At 39.2% G+C, this 20,104-nt stretch overlaps 1 protein-coding gene across 1 annotated transcript in view; it reads left to right on the top strand.

The window, feature by feature from the left end:
* The window catches only part of LOC121672892 (potassium voltage-gated channel subfamily KQT member 5-like), a 43,821-nt gene that overhangs the window by 17,850 nt on the left and 5,867 nt on the right, over window positions 1–20,104 (top strand). The window contains exons 7-9 of the mRNA XM_042045797.1: window positions 10,899–11,007; window positions 18,966–19,097; window positions 19,950–20,076. Coding sequence (XP_041901731.1) covers window positions 10,899–11,007; window positions 18,966–19,097; window positions 19,950–20,076 — 368 coding nt within the window. The remainder of the gene's footprint in view (window positions 1–10,898; window positions 11,008–18,965; window positions 19,098–19,949; window positions 20,077–20,104) is intronic.

The raw sequence follows: 20,104 nt of genomic DNA, 5'->3' as shown, positions 1-20,104 counted from the left end.
TCTCCATCCTGGGGCACAGGCCCTGGCTTATGTCCCATGGCAGCTGCAGCACAGGGGCTGTGTGACCTAGCCTGGGTCTCACACTGATGTGAAGCTCAGACAAGGCCACAATGGGAAGTGAGAAATGCTCTAGGTAGCACAGTGGTTGAAGCTACCCTGTCTAAATTTAGGCTTCCTACATAATCACTTATACAGCACAAGTATCTTCCCCAAACCACATCAGAAACAATTTCATAGGTTAAACCCATGTTAACTCACACTGTGCCTGGAAGTGACCTAAGAAAGTAACTTTTTGAGCACAGTCTCAGAGTATCAGTGGCTTACTTTTGCCCCAGCTCTGCAGTCTGTACCTCACTGAAGCACCTGTTTCATTTTTCATCAGCCCATTTATCATAGAAGCATTTCCTCAGCGTGTCCCCTATTGTGTCCTGTACATATTGTCATCACTAACAATGATGTGCACAAGCAGATTGTGCTCCTTCTGATTGTTTCCCTCTCACGGAAAAGGTGGCATAAACAGCACCTTGGGTATATCTGTAGATAAAAGAGTAACAACAACAGAGCACTCATTGCTGTGCGTAAACCCTTGAAGATCTTCCCGCTCCTCAGGGTGAGCACAGCCTGTTTCCTGGTAAGTGATTTCCAGCTACTAGTCCACCCTTATGAACTGGGGCCAACAGATACAACCAATTTCTCATCTGTGGCAGAAGGAACAGCTTCCATTGTCTCCAGCTTTTAGGCAAATGCCAAGTTTCCATTCTGGGACCTCATCCAACTACTTCTAGGACCAGTATGATTAGAGAGATGTCCAGTGTGCTCACTGCTGAGAGACACCTCCCTGCTGCCTTACCCAAACTTTTGCAGGAAAAGTTGGGCGCTACTAACCTTGATTTTTTTTTTCTTTCTTTTTGGTGTGTTACCAATTTCATAGCTTGATGCTTTCTACATTTGACAGCTCAGTGAAAAAGATCTCAAGATGCTATATTTAATTTAGAACATCTTGCATTTTTCACTGGATGAGAAAAACAGTATTTGCATCATATTATTCTTATCTCTTGCTTGCCAGATCCTCCAGTTTCTTCCTTGAGGTATTCCCCAGCCAAATAATTAATAATTTTGGTAAGCCAATCGTCAAGCCAAAACCAGAAGCCACCTTTTTCTGGGTGAAATTTTGGGCACAAAACAGTACCCTTGAACAGCTGGTCCTTCTGATGATTCCTACATCTCTGTAGGGTGTTTGGTGGGAGAAGAAATTACATTACAAGAGACCTTTGGGACCATGACAACATAGTACTGGGTACCCAGTTCAGTGTCAAAACTTCATATCAGTGAAAAAATAATAGATTCTTACTATGAACTTCCTCTTCCAAAAGAGAAGACAGAAGACACATATATTTGCTTCATTTTTCTTTCACTGTATGGGATATGGTGTTGTAAATGCTCTGCACAGGCAGAAGACTGAAATCTGTGTGAAAATAAAGAAAATATGCAAATATATAAGGAGAGGGTTCCAAAAGGAAGAAAAATTATTCGCATATGAGGATGATTTAAGGCAGATAGATGGTCAACACAGTGACTTTGCAGTGCTGACTGAGTTCTGGTAAGGACATGGCTGGAATCTGGCCCAAATCCATCAGAAAGAGACTGCTGAAGAAACTCAACATTAGCAATTAGAAACTGGCCTGCAAAGGGAGGTTTCCAGTACAGAAAGGAGCTCGTGGGGGTAGCTAAAAGGCTAACCTGATTGAAAATCTAGTAGCTTTCCTCTTAGGCTACCCAGCAACAAAAACTCCCCCACTGCATATTAAAATCAGAGAAGGAGAATTTCTTGGCAGCAAGTAAAACACTTAAGCAAGCCATGAATATCTCCCAAAAGGATTTTGGCATAGCAGCCTTAGAACAGTATGACCAAAACTGTTGCAAAAAAGGCTTTATTTATGGTTATTAACAATCCTCTGAAACTGCCTATAAACCATTTATTGCCATTGACAAAGTAGGTCTGACAACAGTGGCAATTATTTCAGCTACATATGTGCATTTGCAAATGGAATCCAAACCTAAGAGATGTTTGATGGTTAGAGAAGTCTTTGGTGGCCTGACTGCAGATGCTTTCTAGGGCATTTAAGAACAGCGCAGGGGACTGAAAGTGAATATCAAGACTTACATAATCTGATTTTAAATACATGTGCAGCCTCTGGTGAAATGTGGTTCACAATTTCCAGAAATCTTGTTGAAGAGGGGACTCTGCACAAATTAACAAAGGTGCCATAATGCTGTATTTCCAATCCCTGTTATCAGCCTAAAAGGGAATTATCAGGATGAGATAGATCAAAGGAAATCTTCACCAATGAAGAATCGTAAAGAGTGAAGCTTTACAAAGCTCACACTTAAAAGGATTGTATAGGGTCACGGAAGAGCCTTCCCCAAAGGGATGCTATGTGACACAGGCAAAGGTGCTGCCAGACCTTGGAGCCACTCACAGCCCCCTCTGTACCTGTACACAAAGTGGCCCAGGAGCTACCTGTGGCCCCAAGGCCTCCTCATGCAGTATGGCTGTGGTCCCTGTTAACAAGAACAGGGAAACTGCAGCCAAACTGTCAGTGGGGAGTGGTCCCCAGAACATGAGAATACCCAGAGGCAGGGCCAACCCCATGCCAGAGTCTGTGCCAGTTATTACACGGCACAGGTGACCTCATGCCTTGCTTATGGTGCTGTGCCCATGCCTTGTTGTACGTTGTGTTTCCATCCACAGAGACTCGCCCCACAAAATCTCTTCTTTACAATGGTGTTCCTGCCCTGTTTTCTTTTCTGCTTGCCTTGCTGAGGAGCAGAACCTTTTTTGCTTACATCATGCTCCAGTCTTGTACCACCACAGCTGAATTAATGAACAATATTATGTTGTGGATGCAGTTTTCTATGAGGGACAAAAATACCCTATTATATTTTTTTTCTACTATCCCATGCTTCTAAGCCTCTACATGAGTTATTGTGCCTTTACTGTAACCTAGAGATATTGTGTGGCTTTTTGAATAAAACATCAAAAGCTTTCAGCACTGGAGATATTAAAAACATATTTCATTTGATTAATTAAAAAGAATTCTCTAAGGAAATATCTGATTTCTTGCACCATCCTCAAACATTATACACTCACATGACCTCTAGCCTTTCATTCCCTAGAGAGTACTTGCACAAAATCCTCAGGGTAGAGTATATTATAAGAGCCATGGAAAGAATGCGATTGTGCATTTCAGCCCCCATGTCCTCAGTTACTACCATGTAATTTATGTATTGCAAGAATGACAAGTTTTCCTTTCAGTAGCATAAACAGCTTGACCTTGATGTGCAGAAGTCCTTAGCTGGGTTGCTTCTACATCTAAGCTTAAATTTGCTGATTCAAAGTGAAGCTGCACAATGTCAAAGTTTGAATGAAATTTATTAGCAATATATCAATCTGTGCTAGACAAGAGATTTATTTTCTTGTGATTGTGTACCTAGAGCAGATAGAGTTCTCATTTATTACCACTGTCACTGTAATTAACTGGGAAGATCTGGCATTCTGATCTAAGCTCTGAGTCATTTTTGTGTAAATAAGTACAGGCCATTGGCTTTGAGGCATTATTTTAGTTTATTTCAACCAAAGTCCTGGCCATATGAGTCCACAATTTAGTCCAATTTAGTCCTTTCTTTATGATACCTCTTGAGGAACTTGCTGTGCACCATTGCTCACTGGACTCAGTGGTCACAGGTGAATGATTATTAAGCTTAGCTCTGTGACGGACAGCAGCAGACCATCACACAGAAGTATGATTTGCATGGCTTTCAGATAACCTCATCCGCAGTGAAGACTATACAAATGAGATAAGAACTAATTTTGAGATGATGCTCATGAAACTTCCCAACCACATGTAATCCATTTGCACCAAATCTGAAACATTTGAGGAATAGTTTTATTTTTATGAAACATTACTAAGGAAATCCGTCATGGTTTTTTTAAAATACAGGACTATCCTGTAGATGCCTGAATCTAAAACAGCCATGGTTCTCTATCCCTTTGCCCCTGTCTATCACCTCCCTCAACAACAATATCTGGAAATCTCCAGGGCACAGGACCTCTGAGGACCTTATGGAATATCAGACATATATCAAGTGATGTGTGCTACAAGGTCTTGCAGGGAGACAGTCAATTAGGTGACATTTAGCTCATTAGTCTACAGTTCCAGATACCATCATATGTATCTGCAATTTTTAAAATTTATTTTACAGTTTTTACTTCTTGGATGTGGTATATATAAAATAACAGAAATGTGTATCTAAAAATACACTAAAGCCATAGATTTAGAGTCACCTAACATTTTTCTCTTTTACTTTTCTCACATGGCCATCTAAAGTTGCTGGCTAATTTGCCACTATTTATAATAAGATCAGCCTTTTTAACAGCACAGTTATTGTGCATATAATGAATTGTTTTTAGAAAGTCTCCTGGTCCTCCATATCATCATTCAAAATTAAAAGGATTTCTTTTTAATTAAGTAGTGGGAGCTGTTCCATGAAATATTGCCAGTGCAGAAATTTTTGAGAAGTTAAATAATAAGTAAAGATAATTGAGAGTTGTTAGAAGGGAATGCTAGAATTTTAGATATTTGGAACTTGCTTGCGTTACATGATAACTGATACAAATTAGGTCTCTGACCTTAAAAAAATTGCACTTACAGAGAAAGAAAACGATATCATTATACCCAGAATATGTAGAAAACTTTCCACCAATTCTATCTTCCCTTTTAACCAAATCAGAGGATTTTCAGAAATGCTTTAACATATATAATGTTGTTAGGGATATTCTTTAAGATACTCTGTGTCATATTGCACTGCAGTTACCAATGATGCCCTCTTCTTATCCCCATCTGGAATGCTTTGTCTGTTTCAGAGGAAAGACAAGGAATGGGCTATTGATACAGCACTGCTGAACTCCCCATTGATGCTGCCAGCAGAGTAGAGGCTCAGGCTGGGCAGAGCACAAAGGGAACTCTACAAGCTTATGCAAAAATGCTCCTCCTTACAGGAGGCACCAGTTTCCTTCCTTTACTGAGAAATTTATTTCCAGCATGGAAATGGCAACCATTTCATAAAAGCTCCCTGTAAACAATGTTTTTAAATGTTGTCATCCTTATTCCCTCTTTCTTAACTTTTCCACTTGAAGACTGTTGTCTACTACCAGGGATTTTGGTGTCATTTTCTAGATAAATATTAAGTATCTAATGTGACAAGCACATCACGGAAGTACTTGTCCTGCCTTCTTCCTTCATTCTTGATTAGAAGAAAATCTTTCCTTTTGTTGTTTGGTTTTGGGTTTTTTTTCCAGAGATCAAGGAAATAAATACATAAATCACTCCCTTGGGCCTCCTTTTTCTGGCCTCTGCTCTGGAAAGCATGCAAACATGGGCTGCTGCCTTTCCCGCTCTGGGGGTGCTTTGGGCATTCTTACTAAGTATGTGATTAAGTTCCATCGCAATTAGTGTTGCCTTCTTCAGTGGATTTTTCCTATGGAACTTAGTGAGCAATCACAGTAAAACAAATTAGGTGAACTATGTACTGAAAGAGAGTCAGCTTGTTGATGTTTCAAAGCAAATCAGAAAGAAAATCAGTTCTAGGGGTAGTGAATGGATTTTTTATTCATGGTTCAACAAACAGGAAATAATGACATCTTGTGAAGAGGTGAGAAGTTTCATGAAACATATTTAAACAAAGGCACTAGGCTAAGACACATTTCATTTTTATAAAGGAAAATTGCATGAATCACATGAATATAAACCATCAAGATGTTTGTATGTAGAATAATTTTTGAGGGGAAAATAACTGAGATTTTATGAAACATTCTATGCATTAAAACATCTGCGGAAATACTACAAAATATGTACAGGACATTTCCATTTTTTAGAGAATATAGGCTAAATCCCTAACTCACCACAGTAAATACTCAGAGTGAAGAAAGGAACTTCAAAGGCAGGGTAAAGTTGAATGAAATATACCTACCTTGCAGACATTCTAGGCATTACATAGAGCACACAGCAGAGGCTCTATTTGATCATAAAGGAGCCTGAAAGAACGAATAATGAGAGTATTAAGCTGCTGGCATTGCTTTTTGAGCAAGAGGGTTCATCTGAGCTCAGTACAAACTATAAAACTAATGCAGCTTGGAGTCTCATGCTAAAGCAGCTGCCTGGACACCCCTCCTGCAGCAGACCTATGCATTGGCACCTTCCAAAGGGACAATCTGAATTACCCACTCATTTTCTTTCTGACAACTCACACAGAAAATTAGTGTAGAGATGAGTGTGTCACATTGGGGTGCCCTGCACTGCTGCCCTGGGCAGCCAGAGCAGCTCTGCACTCACATGAGGCTGCTGAACAAGGTGGAGAACAGGCTGTGGAGCTGCATTATGAATTGCTTGGACTTCAATTCAGAACTCAAACTCTCAGTTTTGATAATGATAGTTAAAAACTATGGCTCAAAGTAACTCAGCACCTGTGAAAATTAGGCCACCATCCAATTTTCACCTTGAGTCATACATTTCAATGAAAATCAATCAGACATTTTTTCCAAACCAGTGTGTTTTTAACCAAGTCAACGCAGCACTGTGCTGTAACATGAATAAGTGCAAGTCATGTGCAGGCTATCAACTTCAGGCACCTCTTGAGGTTTTGACATCTATTGGTTTTGCGCAGCCTGGCTCTTGGTAGTGGGGTGGCCACAGAGGTGGCTTCTGTGAGAAGGTGGGTTGTCAGCCTCAGCAAAATTATTTCTGTCAACCACCTGAAGGACCCAAACTACCCCCTACACAGTCAGAGTAAGATCTAAGTGATTCTGAAGACTTCAAAAAAAATAAGTCAAAAGGTCTATGTTGGGATCACTGTACCGGTCACTGTGTCAGAAGCACTTCCATAGGATTATTCATGGTGTTTGCACACACACTTATCAATGCTGGATTGTTGTTGCTAGCATATTGCTGTTCCCAGAAAACAAAAAGTAAAAAGTCTTTTTGATTCTGTTAAACAGGCAGATAATTACTTGAATGTTACTGACACTGAAAGCAAGGAGCTATGAGAGTGATCAAAGCAGTGTCACAGTTTTCCCAATGCCAAAGCATGTTATTAAACAGAAAACACTTCTAAGAAAGGACACATACTATTTACAGAAATAATAAATCAAGCCTTGGGAATAACTTTTCCACAGAGTAATTTTTTTTGTTGTTGACATATAATGTTTTAGAACAGCCTAATTTTTTTGCCCATTCATTTGTGGTGATCATAAATGACTAGAGTTTGCATGAAAAATGCATAAATACTGTGAAAAACAGGGAAATATCAAGACAATTTCATTGACTTGTGCATGCCTCTTCTATTTCTTGGTAATTGCTGCTTTGCTGTGTGATTAAATCAAAGACTCTTTGCAAAGAAAGAGGAAGAAATTAAAAAGCAGCAAAGATCAGACAGTAGCCCAAAGTAAATAACGTCAAAGATTATAAGACAATAGCAGATGCCTCATCAGTTGTGAAATAAACACTTTCTTTGTTTAAGATCAAAACGCATACTGAATTCTAAACACGCTGGTATTAGAAAAGGGTCGGGATTGTCAAGTGGACTGACAGTCCTTCTTAAAGAGACTTGCAGGGGTTTGTCTAAATGAGTATTAAAAGACATTTTGGCCATCTTTGAGACCATATTCCTGAGCTGCCCGAGGAACAACCTTGAAAGCCCTGGGTAGCCAGTGGTAGAGGTTCCTGGAGAGAAAGAGAGACCAGGGCTAACCCCAGGAAAGCCTGGCAGCAAAGTCAGGCTCATGCAGAGCAGCTGCTGCCCACAGTTTCTTGTGGAACCCACTTGGACCATGCACAGCCACCCCAATGGGGAGCAGGAGATACAGACAGAGGGTATGGGGAAGGATGAAGATGTAGATGTGAGCAGGGATAGGCATGAGCTGGCACTGGGAGGTCCACCTGCCTCGTTAATGCCTAGGAAGGGCTCTCCCTGGGAACAGAGAGCAGCTTGGAGAACATAGCTTAGCCCCATCTGGGAGCTGGCAGAGGTTTGAACAGCTGGAGCTGCTAAAGCAGCCAAACTGACCCCAACTCAGCCCTGACCTCAACGATGAACTCGAAAGGGACAGAAAGGATACAAGTACATCTCACCTCGTAACTATGTGGTACACAACATGAGCTTCCAATGGAAAAATTCATAAGAATGTGAACTTTGATTTCAGTGGTGTTTTAAGCTGGAATTTTTTCTCCAAATTGCTACTACGCATTTCCCAAACTTTTTCCCAGGTCTGCTCAGTATCCTAAAGAAACATTTATGTTTCCCATAGGAATCAAACAAGGCTATAGCTTTTCACAAGCTTTATTGAGCTGTGGTATTGAGTGTCTGCCATAATGAAGGAAATTCATATCAGTGGAATATTAGAAAGAAAAAAGGTGATTTATTAGGGGCAGCATCTCTTCTTCAAGCTGGCTTAAATTTATAAGAATTCTCCAGCATCTGTCTAAAAATTTTGTGGAGTTTTTTATCCACAAGGGAGCAACATGGAACACTATAATTGCGCCACTCAGTTCTCAAAACAGTTCTGCAAAGATATACTGTGGTAAGGAAGCCCTTTTATTAATGACACTGTACTTGGCAAAGGACCCAGGAACAGTATCTGTGAGACAACCATACAGAAACATGTTTATTTTAAACTTTCAGGTTGGAGTCTCCTGTTTCACTGGGTTTAGATGGCTATAGCTCTTGTGATCTGAGCAGTGTTTTTCCTAATTTATACTGGCATAACTGAATGGATTCAAACCATAGAGAGTCACTGGAAATACCAGTAGCATAAAAAGCTCTGGTTTTAATATGGCACTTATAAATGAGCTGGGAGATTTCCACACTGGGAGAGGTAACTGGAGATGCTGATCAGATGTGACACCTGGAAAGGTAGTGTTATGGAATACTTACCATGTCCTGAGATGGTGATTTAGGTAATGTATATACCTATCAAACTAATTATAAAGTTTATTTTAGCTGTTCACATTTCTGGTCAGGAATCCAAATGTTATTGAGGCAGGATAGGTGGAGAGGTGTATATTTTACCAATAAGATAAGCCGAGTCAGGAGTGAAGCTCATGAAAGAGTGCAAGAAAAAAACATTCCTGGCATCATTGTAGTCGTGACTTACGGTAATACCATGGAAGGAGAGATTTCAAAGTTTTGTATGAAAAATTCACTTTTACAATTTAAAACTTATTTTTTAATGGTTGCATTTGATTGTTTCATATGGACTTAAACTTATTACTGACTTGGCTATAAGCCATCTTTTTTTATTAAGTTGCTCTGTCAAAGATGAATTCACCTGTTTTTCAAAGCTACAGATGTTTCTCATAAATGTACCGGTACAGCAACAGTAACAAAAAAAATATGTTCCCAAGTGTAATGAACTAGCCAGATTCATTAAAAAAAAAACAAACCAACCAAAAAATGTGTATGGCTGAACATTAAATCCGAGAAGAAAACAATGCAGCAATACCAGTTCCTGAAGATGCTGTACAAAACTGTTTATGCCAAGGTTATGCCAAGGAATTATGCCAATTCCTATTAGATTTAGAAAGTACCATGACATTTTCAGGCACTTTTGACTGACAAATAATATTTTTCATCTTTAATTTGCAGTCTTCCTGAAAAAGGAATTTGAAAAAATGTCCTGAAATCATTTGTGTCTGACTGTGCTTCAAATCTGCTTGTAATATAAACCCCTGGAATTATTTACTTGAAGTATTTCTGAATGACTAAACCTGTTTTAAATAATAGCATGAATGTAGGCAGGGATCTAGGACTGGGAAGAAATCTCTTCTGTTACTGAGGATTACTGAATCCCATCCTTTTTTCTCTGTTTCATGTCACGCTTTCATTTTACACTCTCTTCCTCATGAAGCAGAGACACTTATGCATGAAATACACTGACGATGAGTGAAATTCTTCTGGGCACTTGGACTTTATGCAGTTGAAGAAAGATGATTTGGGAGGAAAAGCACCTACCCCAAAAAATTTTCCTGTAGTTCACATGCCTTCAAAACATGTATGATGTATGGGCATCCATGACCCTGCCCTTCTTGCTCCATTCACATTCCAGCACATTTTAAGCTTGTAATCCTCTTGGTCATGCATCAGTACCTGTTTTGTTTATGTACTGAGGTACACTTCTGAGATTTCTAGCTAATTCCCAGATGACAACTCTGCAGAGGTGGTGTTTAGGAAATGGTAAAGGATCCATTGTTTTTCAGGTAAATAGATACAGTAACTTGGCTTATGTTCCTCTGGCAAAGGAAGGCTGAAATACCTACATGGCTCTGAGGTTTAAGGTGGCAATTATTCATTTCTGGTAAAAAAGTATTTTGTTTATTTTCACCTGTAATAAAGTATTGGGTCATTCCATAGCCTCCTTATTAAATGAAATGGATCTTCTCCTTTGTCTTCAATGTCAGGTTGATCCATAGTGGTAAAAGAGTAACAATATAACTTCAGCATCTTTTGATTCTGCCATTACATCCATTAGTTCATCACTTTCCTGTAAAACAGAGAATGTGATGAAAAACCATGGGACATCAGGAATAAACATGCTGGTACTCAGCTATTAATTAGTTTCAAAAACTTCCTTTCTAATTTTTACTATTTACTCTGGGACTAGCCAGGCATTTTATGACACAAGCATAGATGCACACAGGTGCATCGAACAGTTCATAAACTGATGAAGGTCTGTCATGCTTGATACATAGTCCTTCTTTTTCCAGAACCACTGTGCAGGCTGTTAGAAAACACTAAGGAAGAGATTTTTAAATTTCTCTTATTTAGTCTGCTCTTGTCTTTTGCAGCTGACACCAGTCTTGGAACAGATGATGTTTATGACGACAAAGGGTGCCAGTGTGATGTGTCAGTAGAAGATCTCACCCCTGCTCTTAAAACTGTCATTAGAGCTATCAGGTGAGTAGAAAATACTGAATGAATAAACACTCAAGTTTTCTTCAGTTATGATACTAATAAATTGCATGTCAATTAAGAAAATGATAGTTAATTGAACTTATTACATGGCTATATTTGTTACATAACTAATGCTAACATATTATGCTTCCTTTCTATCTATTTTAGTTAGATTAAAACATCAGTTCTGTTATCAGCTTTTCAGTATCTAAAAAAGTTACATGATTTGACACAGAAAAGAAAGAGAGTAATGGATGCTGGTTTCCATTATATTTTATGTTATCCAAACTACAGTTTGACATAATTTTACTGAATATGCATCACCTTGCCTGGAAAAGTTATTTCCTTTAAAAGTGTAGGGTTTTATTGCATTTCCATATTCCTGAAACTGTCATATGACTTTTACTGCAAATTTCTTCTGGTAAGAACAGAATAATTACATTCATTCAACTGTGCAAAGCCTTGCCTACCACTATCCACTGAACTAAGTATAACCCAAATAATTTAAAATGAATAGTCTCCTTTTCCAAGAAAGTGGCAAACTGTATTGAAACTTATAAAGTTACCTGTATTGAAACCTTAAATGTATCATTCACCCTCTTGAGACTGCCAAGGCTATTCATCTTCCAGAGTATTTTGAAGTGTAAATCCTGACAGGCAATATCCCCACCATAAAAGTGTACATCAACAAGCAAGGAGAGCTCAAGAATTCCCTATCAGCCGGCAGCAAACCTCAGGTTATTGCTGGGGGTCACCCCACTGGCTCTGCATCACAGTCACATCAGTGTCCAGCACCTTTCTTGGGTGCAGGAAGGTAGGCAGACAGACAGGCAGCAGCCAAAAGGAATTTCTGGAAAAACCTATCAAAAGATGATGTTTTCCTGTACAGAAACCCTTGCCTGGGTTTTCTCAGCACTATAGGAAGAAAAAACTCAAGCTTTTTATCACATTATTTCATGTAGTGATAACCTATGGGCTACTTGTATTTCCTTCCCTTTTTTCCATTGAGTAAAATGAAGACAGATAGTGAGTAAGGCTGTTTCTAAAACTTTTCTACTAGCACAGGCAGCTTGACAGATCATTTGCAGACATCTTTTCCAACCATTTTTCCAACCTGCCTGGAAATGACCTCACAGGATGATTCAGATACCAGGCCTGTGTCCACAGCCACTGCAACTGGCAAGCCAAACATCACAGTTGAAAACCATCTCTTGCCAGCAATGTTTCAGCATGTGACAGAAATCCTTTTTTCACAGTGGACACCCACCCACAAGGCAAGCCTATTCCCTCAAATGGAAAATGCTCACATTAGGAACAGTCAGCATAATCCATTGACTTTGGTGTCAAAGATGCTTGTCTGTGATGCTGCATTTTAAACAGACTGGGTGACTCTTGGCTCCAGGTTGACCTTGCCACTCGTCCTGGCAAGGGGTACTCATTTTTCATACTGTCCAAATTCCTTAAGATTGACTTGACAATTTAATACTTAATTCATGGAGCTCATTTTCTAAGGGGCCACTGGATTGTTCAAAGCATCATCGCCATTTTTGCTTGGTGCTCTTGGTCACTATTAGCTCAAATGAAAAGTAACCAAATGTGAAGGTCGTTGTTAGGAAACTTTCTCCACAGTACCATCCACAGAAAGGTTCTAATAAGAAGAGCAGAAGTGTAAGAGTTTCCTTGTTTCAGACATGCACTATTTAACTGATGAGAATCAAATTTTTATATTATCTCCAACTTTTACTCTGCCTGCTTGGCTTCCCAGAAAAACAACTCATGTCACCATTGAGGCTGAGAGTAAGAATCTCCACTTGTTATCAATTAGCCATGAATGTCCCCCATCTCCCTGCAAATTTTAGTGTTTCACAAGATTGCAAGCGGCGCACGCATCTTGCTTCAGAAACTTACCTTTGCTTGACATCTGTAAAGCAGTAATATGACATGATCTTGAGACTTCTGTATATGCTATACTTTAATCTCTCAAAATCAAGAGACTGATAATTCAGTTCATCAGGTAGCTGATACACCTCTTTCTGATTATTCAGAGTATCTGTTACCAGACTACACTGGGATCTATGCAAACATCTGAAGAAGGATCTGAGACTCTATATAGTAACTGTAGAATTTCAAGATGATAACATCTGCCTATATGGAAACTTTGTGCCTCATTTTGAAGTTTGTTTTTAGAAAGGGCTTTGAATTGCAAAGGCAGTGGGGGAGGGTGAAGGCTGGTTTTCATTTCATGCTGGTATACAGAAGCAGGTGAAGACAGAAGGCACTTGCATAGTTTCATGAAACACTATGAAAAGACCCCAAATATAAACACAGACAGTTGAATCCATTCTTGATACATCAACTTGAAAAATTGCTATAAGTGAGACTAATTATTTTTTCCTGCTTAGACCTGGCTACAAATTGTTTTACAGAGACACAAATGGCCCTTTTGTTTTAGGGAGAAATGAAATTAACAAAATTAATTCATGCCTGTGGGTTTACAGAGGTAGGTCCTCTCTCAGTTTTGGAATCAAATCATTTAGGGTGGGGTTTTTTTTCTGTGCAAGGAACCTAAAATATGCTGCTTACTCTCAGGTTGGACAGCCTTGAAATAGCAAAAGACAAAAACTGGTTTATTTATGATTTTTCATTTTGGTAATTTCAATGTCTACTGTGTCAGTTTTGACCTTGTTTACTTATATTTTTCCAGCACTACTTTATTCTTCAAAACAGCTTTTTAAGTAAACAAACCCCCAAACCTTGATTTTTTTATAGTCAAAACAGAGGATGGAGAAAATAGTCCTTTCCTGAAAAAACATTTTGGCCCTTTCCAAAAAAGACAGTACTCTCAACTAGTCCTACTGAAAACCTACCAGGCAAACGTGTCTGGTAACGTGTCAAGCTCTCAATCTGCTCTCAAAGCCTCCTAAACTGAGTCTTTTATCTCGTGTGCTGCCTGCTCCATCCCCTCTAACTCCACAAGCTCTCTGTCAGGAAAGATCAACTGAGGGAGTAGGGAAAGTAAGGAAAAGCTGCTCAATGGATTTGCACAATGTTGGGTGCGTAGGGAGCAGATGGGTAGTGTGGTGAAACATGGTGTGCACCACAGCATGCCTTGGGCCCACTCAGGATCAGTCCTGCTCGTCCGCAGCCTCCGGCTGGGATCAGAGCAGTGCACAAAGCAGTCCACTGAGTCTTTGTGTCAGCAGGTTCTGTAGCACTACTCAGCCATCCCCAGTCTTGTTGTGAAGAAAAAGCCATTAATATCCTGCAGAGCTCCTGAAGACTAACAAAAAACATTGCATTTTCCAGCTCTGTTAGCTCACAATGACGAATGTGTATAAACGAGGCTAAAAGGAAGATTAGGATACCTTGTTTCCCTATATTGTGATATCTCTGATCATTTTCCATAGCAAGAGGCACTCATTTCAATAATACTCTCCACAACGGAAAAGATGGAATTACTGTACTATTTATGGAATACAAAATGAGATTTGAGAACCATAAGTAAATATGCAATAGAAAATAACTGCAATGGCAGGAAGATGAACACACTGACCTAATGGGTCTTTTCTCTCTTTAACTCTAGTGATTGCAAAGATATGTTTTCATTTGTTGCTAATAAAAAAAAATTATAACTGTAGCTAAATGTAATGAAACTTGAGAATTCTAGAGCTGATAAGCTGTATAGTTGAACAGTCATACATATTTAACAGACAAAGATGGAAAATATAATTTACCATTTATGTTCAGTGTTTACAATGTTTCTGCAACACCTATAAAATGTATTTTTAGTAGCCATTTTGAATTTGTTCAATGTGATGTTTCAGAACCACCTCTTTCTTCTAAATACAAACACATTGTTTATTTTCTGCCAGATGGTCTTCAGAGACTAGGCAAGGCTCTTATACATGTGTTTGGCTAGGACAGCACTGTACTTGGGGGAAAACAATGTTTCTGGCTGCAAGGGGATGAGTCAGGTCAGGACACAAGAGAGAAGACAATTTTGACTCACATGCCTCACATGTAATAGAACTGTCTTTCAAGCACCTTTGTCGGCTGGCCTCTCTGTGTTGGATCCTGATCTCTTCTTCACATTGCAGTTTTACCAGGAAAAAGTGATATTTGGCAAGGTAAGGGTAGAGAGACAGAGGAACCAGCACAGCCAGATCGCTGCTCACCTGCTATCCTGATGTAGTAGGTCAGCAAACAAACTGTGGTCACTTCATCTGCTTATGGGTAAAACAACCTGTCTTTTAATACTCAAGGCAGCAACCATGTATGATTCTACCTGAATCCCAGTAGAATGAAGCTCTCTTTCTTCCTGAGATAATGACAAGACTGACAAGGCACAGCTTTAAAAATAACGGCATGAGTATGACAGGGTTGCACAAAGGATTAGAGATGTTCTAACTTGGTGCCAGTCTCGGGAAAGTGCACTAAATGACAAGCAAAATAGCTTTATAACACTTTTTTTTTGCTTATCAAGGCAGTTTGATAATGCAAATTAAAATGCAGTGAATGCCAGGGAAGATATGCAACCTGCATGTACAAAAACCACTGTAATTTTAGAGTAATGCTGATCCCACATCTGAGGACAAATAAATTAAATGGGTGCTGCTTTTGGCTGCTATGGGTCAATAAGACAAAAGTTGGTATTGGACCTGTAAATGTCCACAAATTATCAGGGTACATAAAGATTAGTGGGAGCTGTGGTTTAGACATTAATTCTAGACAAAGCACTTTTATATATTGGTCTGCTTCAACAGATGACTTTTTTTCTGCTCTTCCTTGGACGTATCACTGAAACAAGCTACTTTTTAATTACTAATTCTTACCAGAACACTGTCGTGCTTACGGCATCGGTGGGTTTACAACCGCGTATCGTCTGTCGCATTAGACTTGAGTTACCAAATACCACCTTGCTCCATGTCACACAGCGCTTCCAGCACGCGAACAATGTTTGAAAGAGCCGTGGGCCTGCACGGCCCCGCTCTCAGGGGTCGGCGGGCGCGCTCAGCCGCCGCTGCCGGGCCTCGGCTCGGGCTGTGGCGGGCCTCGCTCGCCCCCTGCCGGTGCGGCTGGGAAGGGCAGCCCGGGCCGGGCAGAGCTCGGGCTGCTGCTCCGAGCAGCGCGCGGTGCGTAACTTGGTGCTCGTGCTCCCCGTCTTGAAGGCATAGGCACCGCCTGCGCCCGCATAACTGAGCCCGTTGATTTTAGCCCACAGGAACTCACAGTGGAGGTAGTTCTACATAATCTGTTAGGATGGGCGTCCAAACATACGGAATCATACAATGGTTTGGGTAAAAGTGACCTTAAAGATCATCTAGTTCCAACCACCCTGCTATGGGCAGGGACACGTCCCGCTTGGGTGCTCCAAGGTTGCTTGAGTCTTGAGAGCAGGTTACTCACTCAAAGCTCCATCCAGCCTGGCCTTGAACACTGCCAGGGATGTGGCATCCACAACTTTCCTGGGTAATCTATTCCAGAGCCTTACCATCCCCACAGTAAAGAAAGTTAATTACACAGTGATTTCAAGACATAGGAAGACAATTAAGTTTTTAAACTGACAATAAATAACTATGGAGGTTCAACCAAATTTAGTAACTGCAAAGCAGTTGCAAGCCTCCGTCACTGAAAGAATTCAGTTTTTCTTTTTCTTAATTACCTTGCAGGCTTTTAAAATTACAGCTTTTTTATAATAGTTTGATTTTTTTTGCACAATTTATGTAAAATTTTGCATACTTGAAGAAAAATAAGTAAGCAATATGGGTCTGTTCCAAACCCTGCTGTAGTTAATGAAGAAGGAATCACATGAGCTAATACATAAACCAGGAATAGTATAGTTACAGCTCACTGATATAGCTGTGATGACTTCTGTGTTTGACTTCTGAACATTATGAACAAACTGCCTTGATAAGCAAAAAAAAAGTGTTATAAAGCTGCAAAGCAGTTCTGTGCTAACTGATTAAGAAGCTTCCATGGCTGTTAATACAAATTAGTCTTCTGTCTCTTCTCTTGTAAAATCACCCAGTTGTGGTAAATTCAGTTGTCTCCAGCTATGCCATTAATAGTCTGGTTCTTCTTTTCTAATAGAGTTTCATCTTTTCACTTTATCAAATGCATGAAGTAAAAAATTGTGACCACCAAAACATAATAATAACAACAACAAAATTATTATACTGTCTTGTATGTCAGCTACATTATTCATTTTTTGGAACCTCAATAAAGAACTAGATTCAGAAGATTAGGTTGTCAGGGTCTTAAGAACCAACATCTTGGCACAATTTGACAGCTAAAAGAAAAAAAAAAAATACATCTGCATCCCACATTCATCACAGCTTCACAGGCTTCCAGATTACAAAAGATGCCAAAAGCCATTGGTCTGTAGAATTAGCTGGTAATGCAAAAGAGGAAAGTCCATGATCTGATATATTTGAAAGTGCATGGAGATCAGTCCTGAACTGTCAAATTGATGGACTTCTAACAGGCCTTTTCCATTTTTATTTTCTATAATCAGAATCATAGTTCAAGCTCTACACCAGTGACAATCTCATTTTTAACTGAAAGTTGCCAGAATGGGAAATATCAATAAGCTAAGTACTGTGAGAAAAGGTTGACATTATCTGTAAGAATATTTATGTATGACATAAAAATCAGTAGAGGATCACTATATGCTATCAATGCAAATCTACATACCTATTATCATAATGTCTGTCCTAACTACATGAAGTATGGCTTTTCTAAATTCCACTAAAACATTACTAATCTATTTTTATCAGAGTGTGAGCCATGCTTTGGTTTTTATTATAATTTGTTGTCTTACAGCTGCTAAATACATTTAATAAACACAGAGAGAATATATTATCATGAATACTGGCATTTGGAATAGGATACCAATTTACAGTCTCTGCTTTTTCAATTGCAATACATAGCAAATTATCAGCAGTGTGGCCCTAATGGGAATTCATAAGCTCTGCAGCACAGGCCGGAATGGCTAACACACCTGATCCCTTGTCTTCTCTCCCAGTTCTTATGTACACCAAGGACAACTTCAGGCTCTACCAGCTGACCTGGAAAATCATCTCACTGTCATTCACTTTCCAAATTTGTCATTTTTATTGTTTAAAATTTGCGATTTAATATCAAGCTTTGCATTCTAAGAAGAGCTACTCAGTGGACATCACATGTTCACATCACATATCACAGAAACTTGTGCAAGTCTCACATAAAAACACATATGCCATTCATTAATTTTGGATATTTACTGTTATCTGAAACTTACTATTCTGCAGTGAAAAACTCATGAATGCTAATTAAGCAATGATTCCCATAGATTCCAGTTGGGAACAAACATGAAAACTTCTCTTTGGCCTGCAAAATTTGATCTTAAGTCAGCAAAATAAATTGAAAACAAATATTTAGGCCTGAATGCTAATTAAAAAATAAAAACCAATGAAAAATTAATTGGGTGCATAATTTTTTTTTTTCACAAAGGGGAGAGCAAGGAGCTTAAAATGAACACCAGAAAAAGAATACTGTTATTTAAGTTTGTGTAATCGATTCATTAGAAAAATCTTTCCTCTAACAAGAAGAGAAGTAGCTTATGCACAAATGTAGCTTATATGATATCCCACTCAAGTCAGTGAAACTAATCCCAGTTTTAAGTCAGACATGTACTTCAGTACCTTTCATATCAGGCACCTAGCATAAAAAAGTCAGACAGGTATATACTGATATACTAAACACACTCTGCAGTCTTTAAAACAGTGTTACCTGATCTCTCGAACAACAGTTCAAAGGCATAGCTACAGTGCATTTGTACTTAGAAAAACAACCATGTGAAAGTTTACCTGCACAAGCTGTATTGAAAACACCTCAAATGAGCTATCAAATTTTGTCAGTGAAATATACCTATGGTTCCACAACTGTTGAAAATTAACCTGTAAAATGCTTTTCCCCCACAGAATTATGAAATTTCATGTTGCAAAGAGAAAGTTTAAGGAAACACTTCGCCCATATGATGTCAAAGATGTCATTGAACAGTATTCAGCAGGTCATCTAGACATGTTATGCAGGATTAAGAGTCTTCAGTCACGGTAAGGAAAGAATTAGTCCCACTCTGCATAAGCAGCTAATGTCATTCGCTGCATAATGTATATTGGCGAAGTTTAACATTTCTGTGTTACGCGGCCTCTCTTTCTGTGAACACAGCTGAGCCACAAATTGAATTGTGGGCAAAACCAAGCAAAAAACACATGTATCCAAATTGTCCTCAGAAAATGGAAGTCTGAACAATAGAAATGGTAATCCTTTATCAGTAAAGTCCATTTGTAAAGGACTTCAGTCAGCATGTTGCCAAAAGGGTGAGGAAGTCATTGAGAACTGCCTCTTTCCCATCCCATACTTCCTATTTTCATATAAAAGAAATTGAGAACTACAGGTAATGCAGCGTTTATGTAGGTTTTATGTTATCGATTCCCAGCAATAGTAATTACAAAAACCAAAACAAAGAACATTACATCATAGTTATCATTATCAGTGAAGGTTAGGGATTCCTGCTTAAAACTGACAACTCTCCCAGGACTGGATGCTGTTGTTAGGATGGGAGAGCTGGGAGTGGCACTGGTATGTCTGTTTCTCCACAACTTCAAGTTGCTGGAGAGGTGACTTCCTCTCTCCCCCTTTCAGCAAGCCTAGCCCTGGCTTTCCCAGATGATGGCTAAGTTCTGGCTCCTGGTTAGTGCCAACAAAAAAGAAAAGCAGTCTAATATGCTCAAAAATCACTCCTTTTTTTTTTTTTTCCCTTAATTAATAAAATTATGTTTGTCTTCTTCCTTGAATGCTTTTCTGAAGTACTGTGATTTTAATTTTTAACATATAAATATAGCAAACACTTCCATATCTATGCCAGTTCCAGGAATTGCAACAGCTTTTGGTTTCTCTTACAGCGTTGACCAAATTCTTGGGAAAGGACAAATCACAGCAGATAAAAGAAGCAGAGAAAAGAATCCTGCAGAGCATGAGACAACTGATGACGTCAGTATGTTAGGGCGGGTAGTCAAAGTGGAGAAACAGGTAGAGTGATTATCTGTGTTCCTTTGTC

The sequence above is a fragment of the Corvus kubaryi genome, unplaced genomic scaffold, assembly GCF_017639235.1.
Source record: "Corvus kubaryi isolate FWS band 111438036 unplaced genomic scaffold, C.kubaryi_AGA036_p1.0 65029, whole genome shotgun sequence".
In the NCBI taxonomy this organism is placed as follows: domain Eukaryota; kingdom Metazoa; phylum Chordata; class Aves; order Passeriformes; family Corvidae; genus Corvus; species Corvus kubaryi.
The sequence above is the reverse complement of the archived record's forward strand: the minus strand, read 5'-3'. Positions and strand labels throughout refer to the sequence as shown.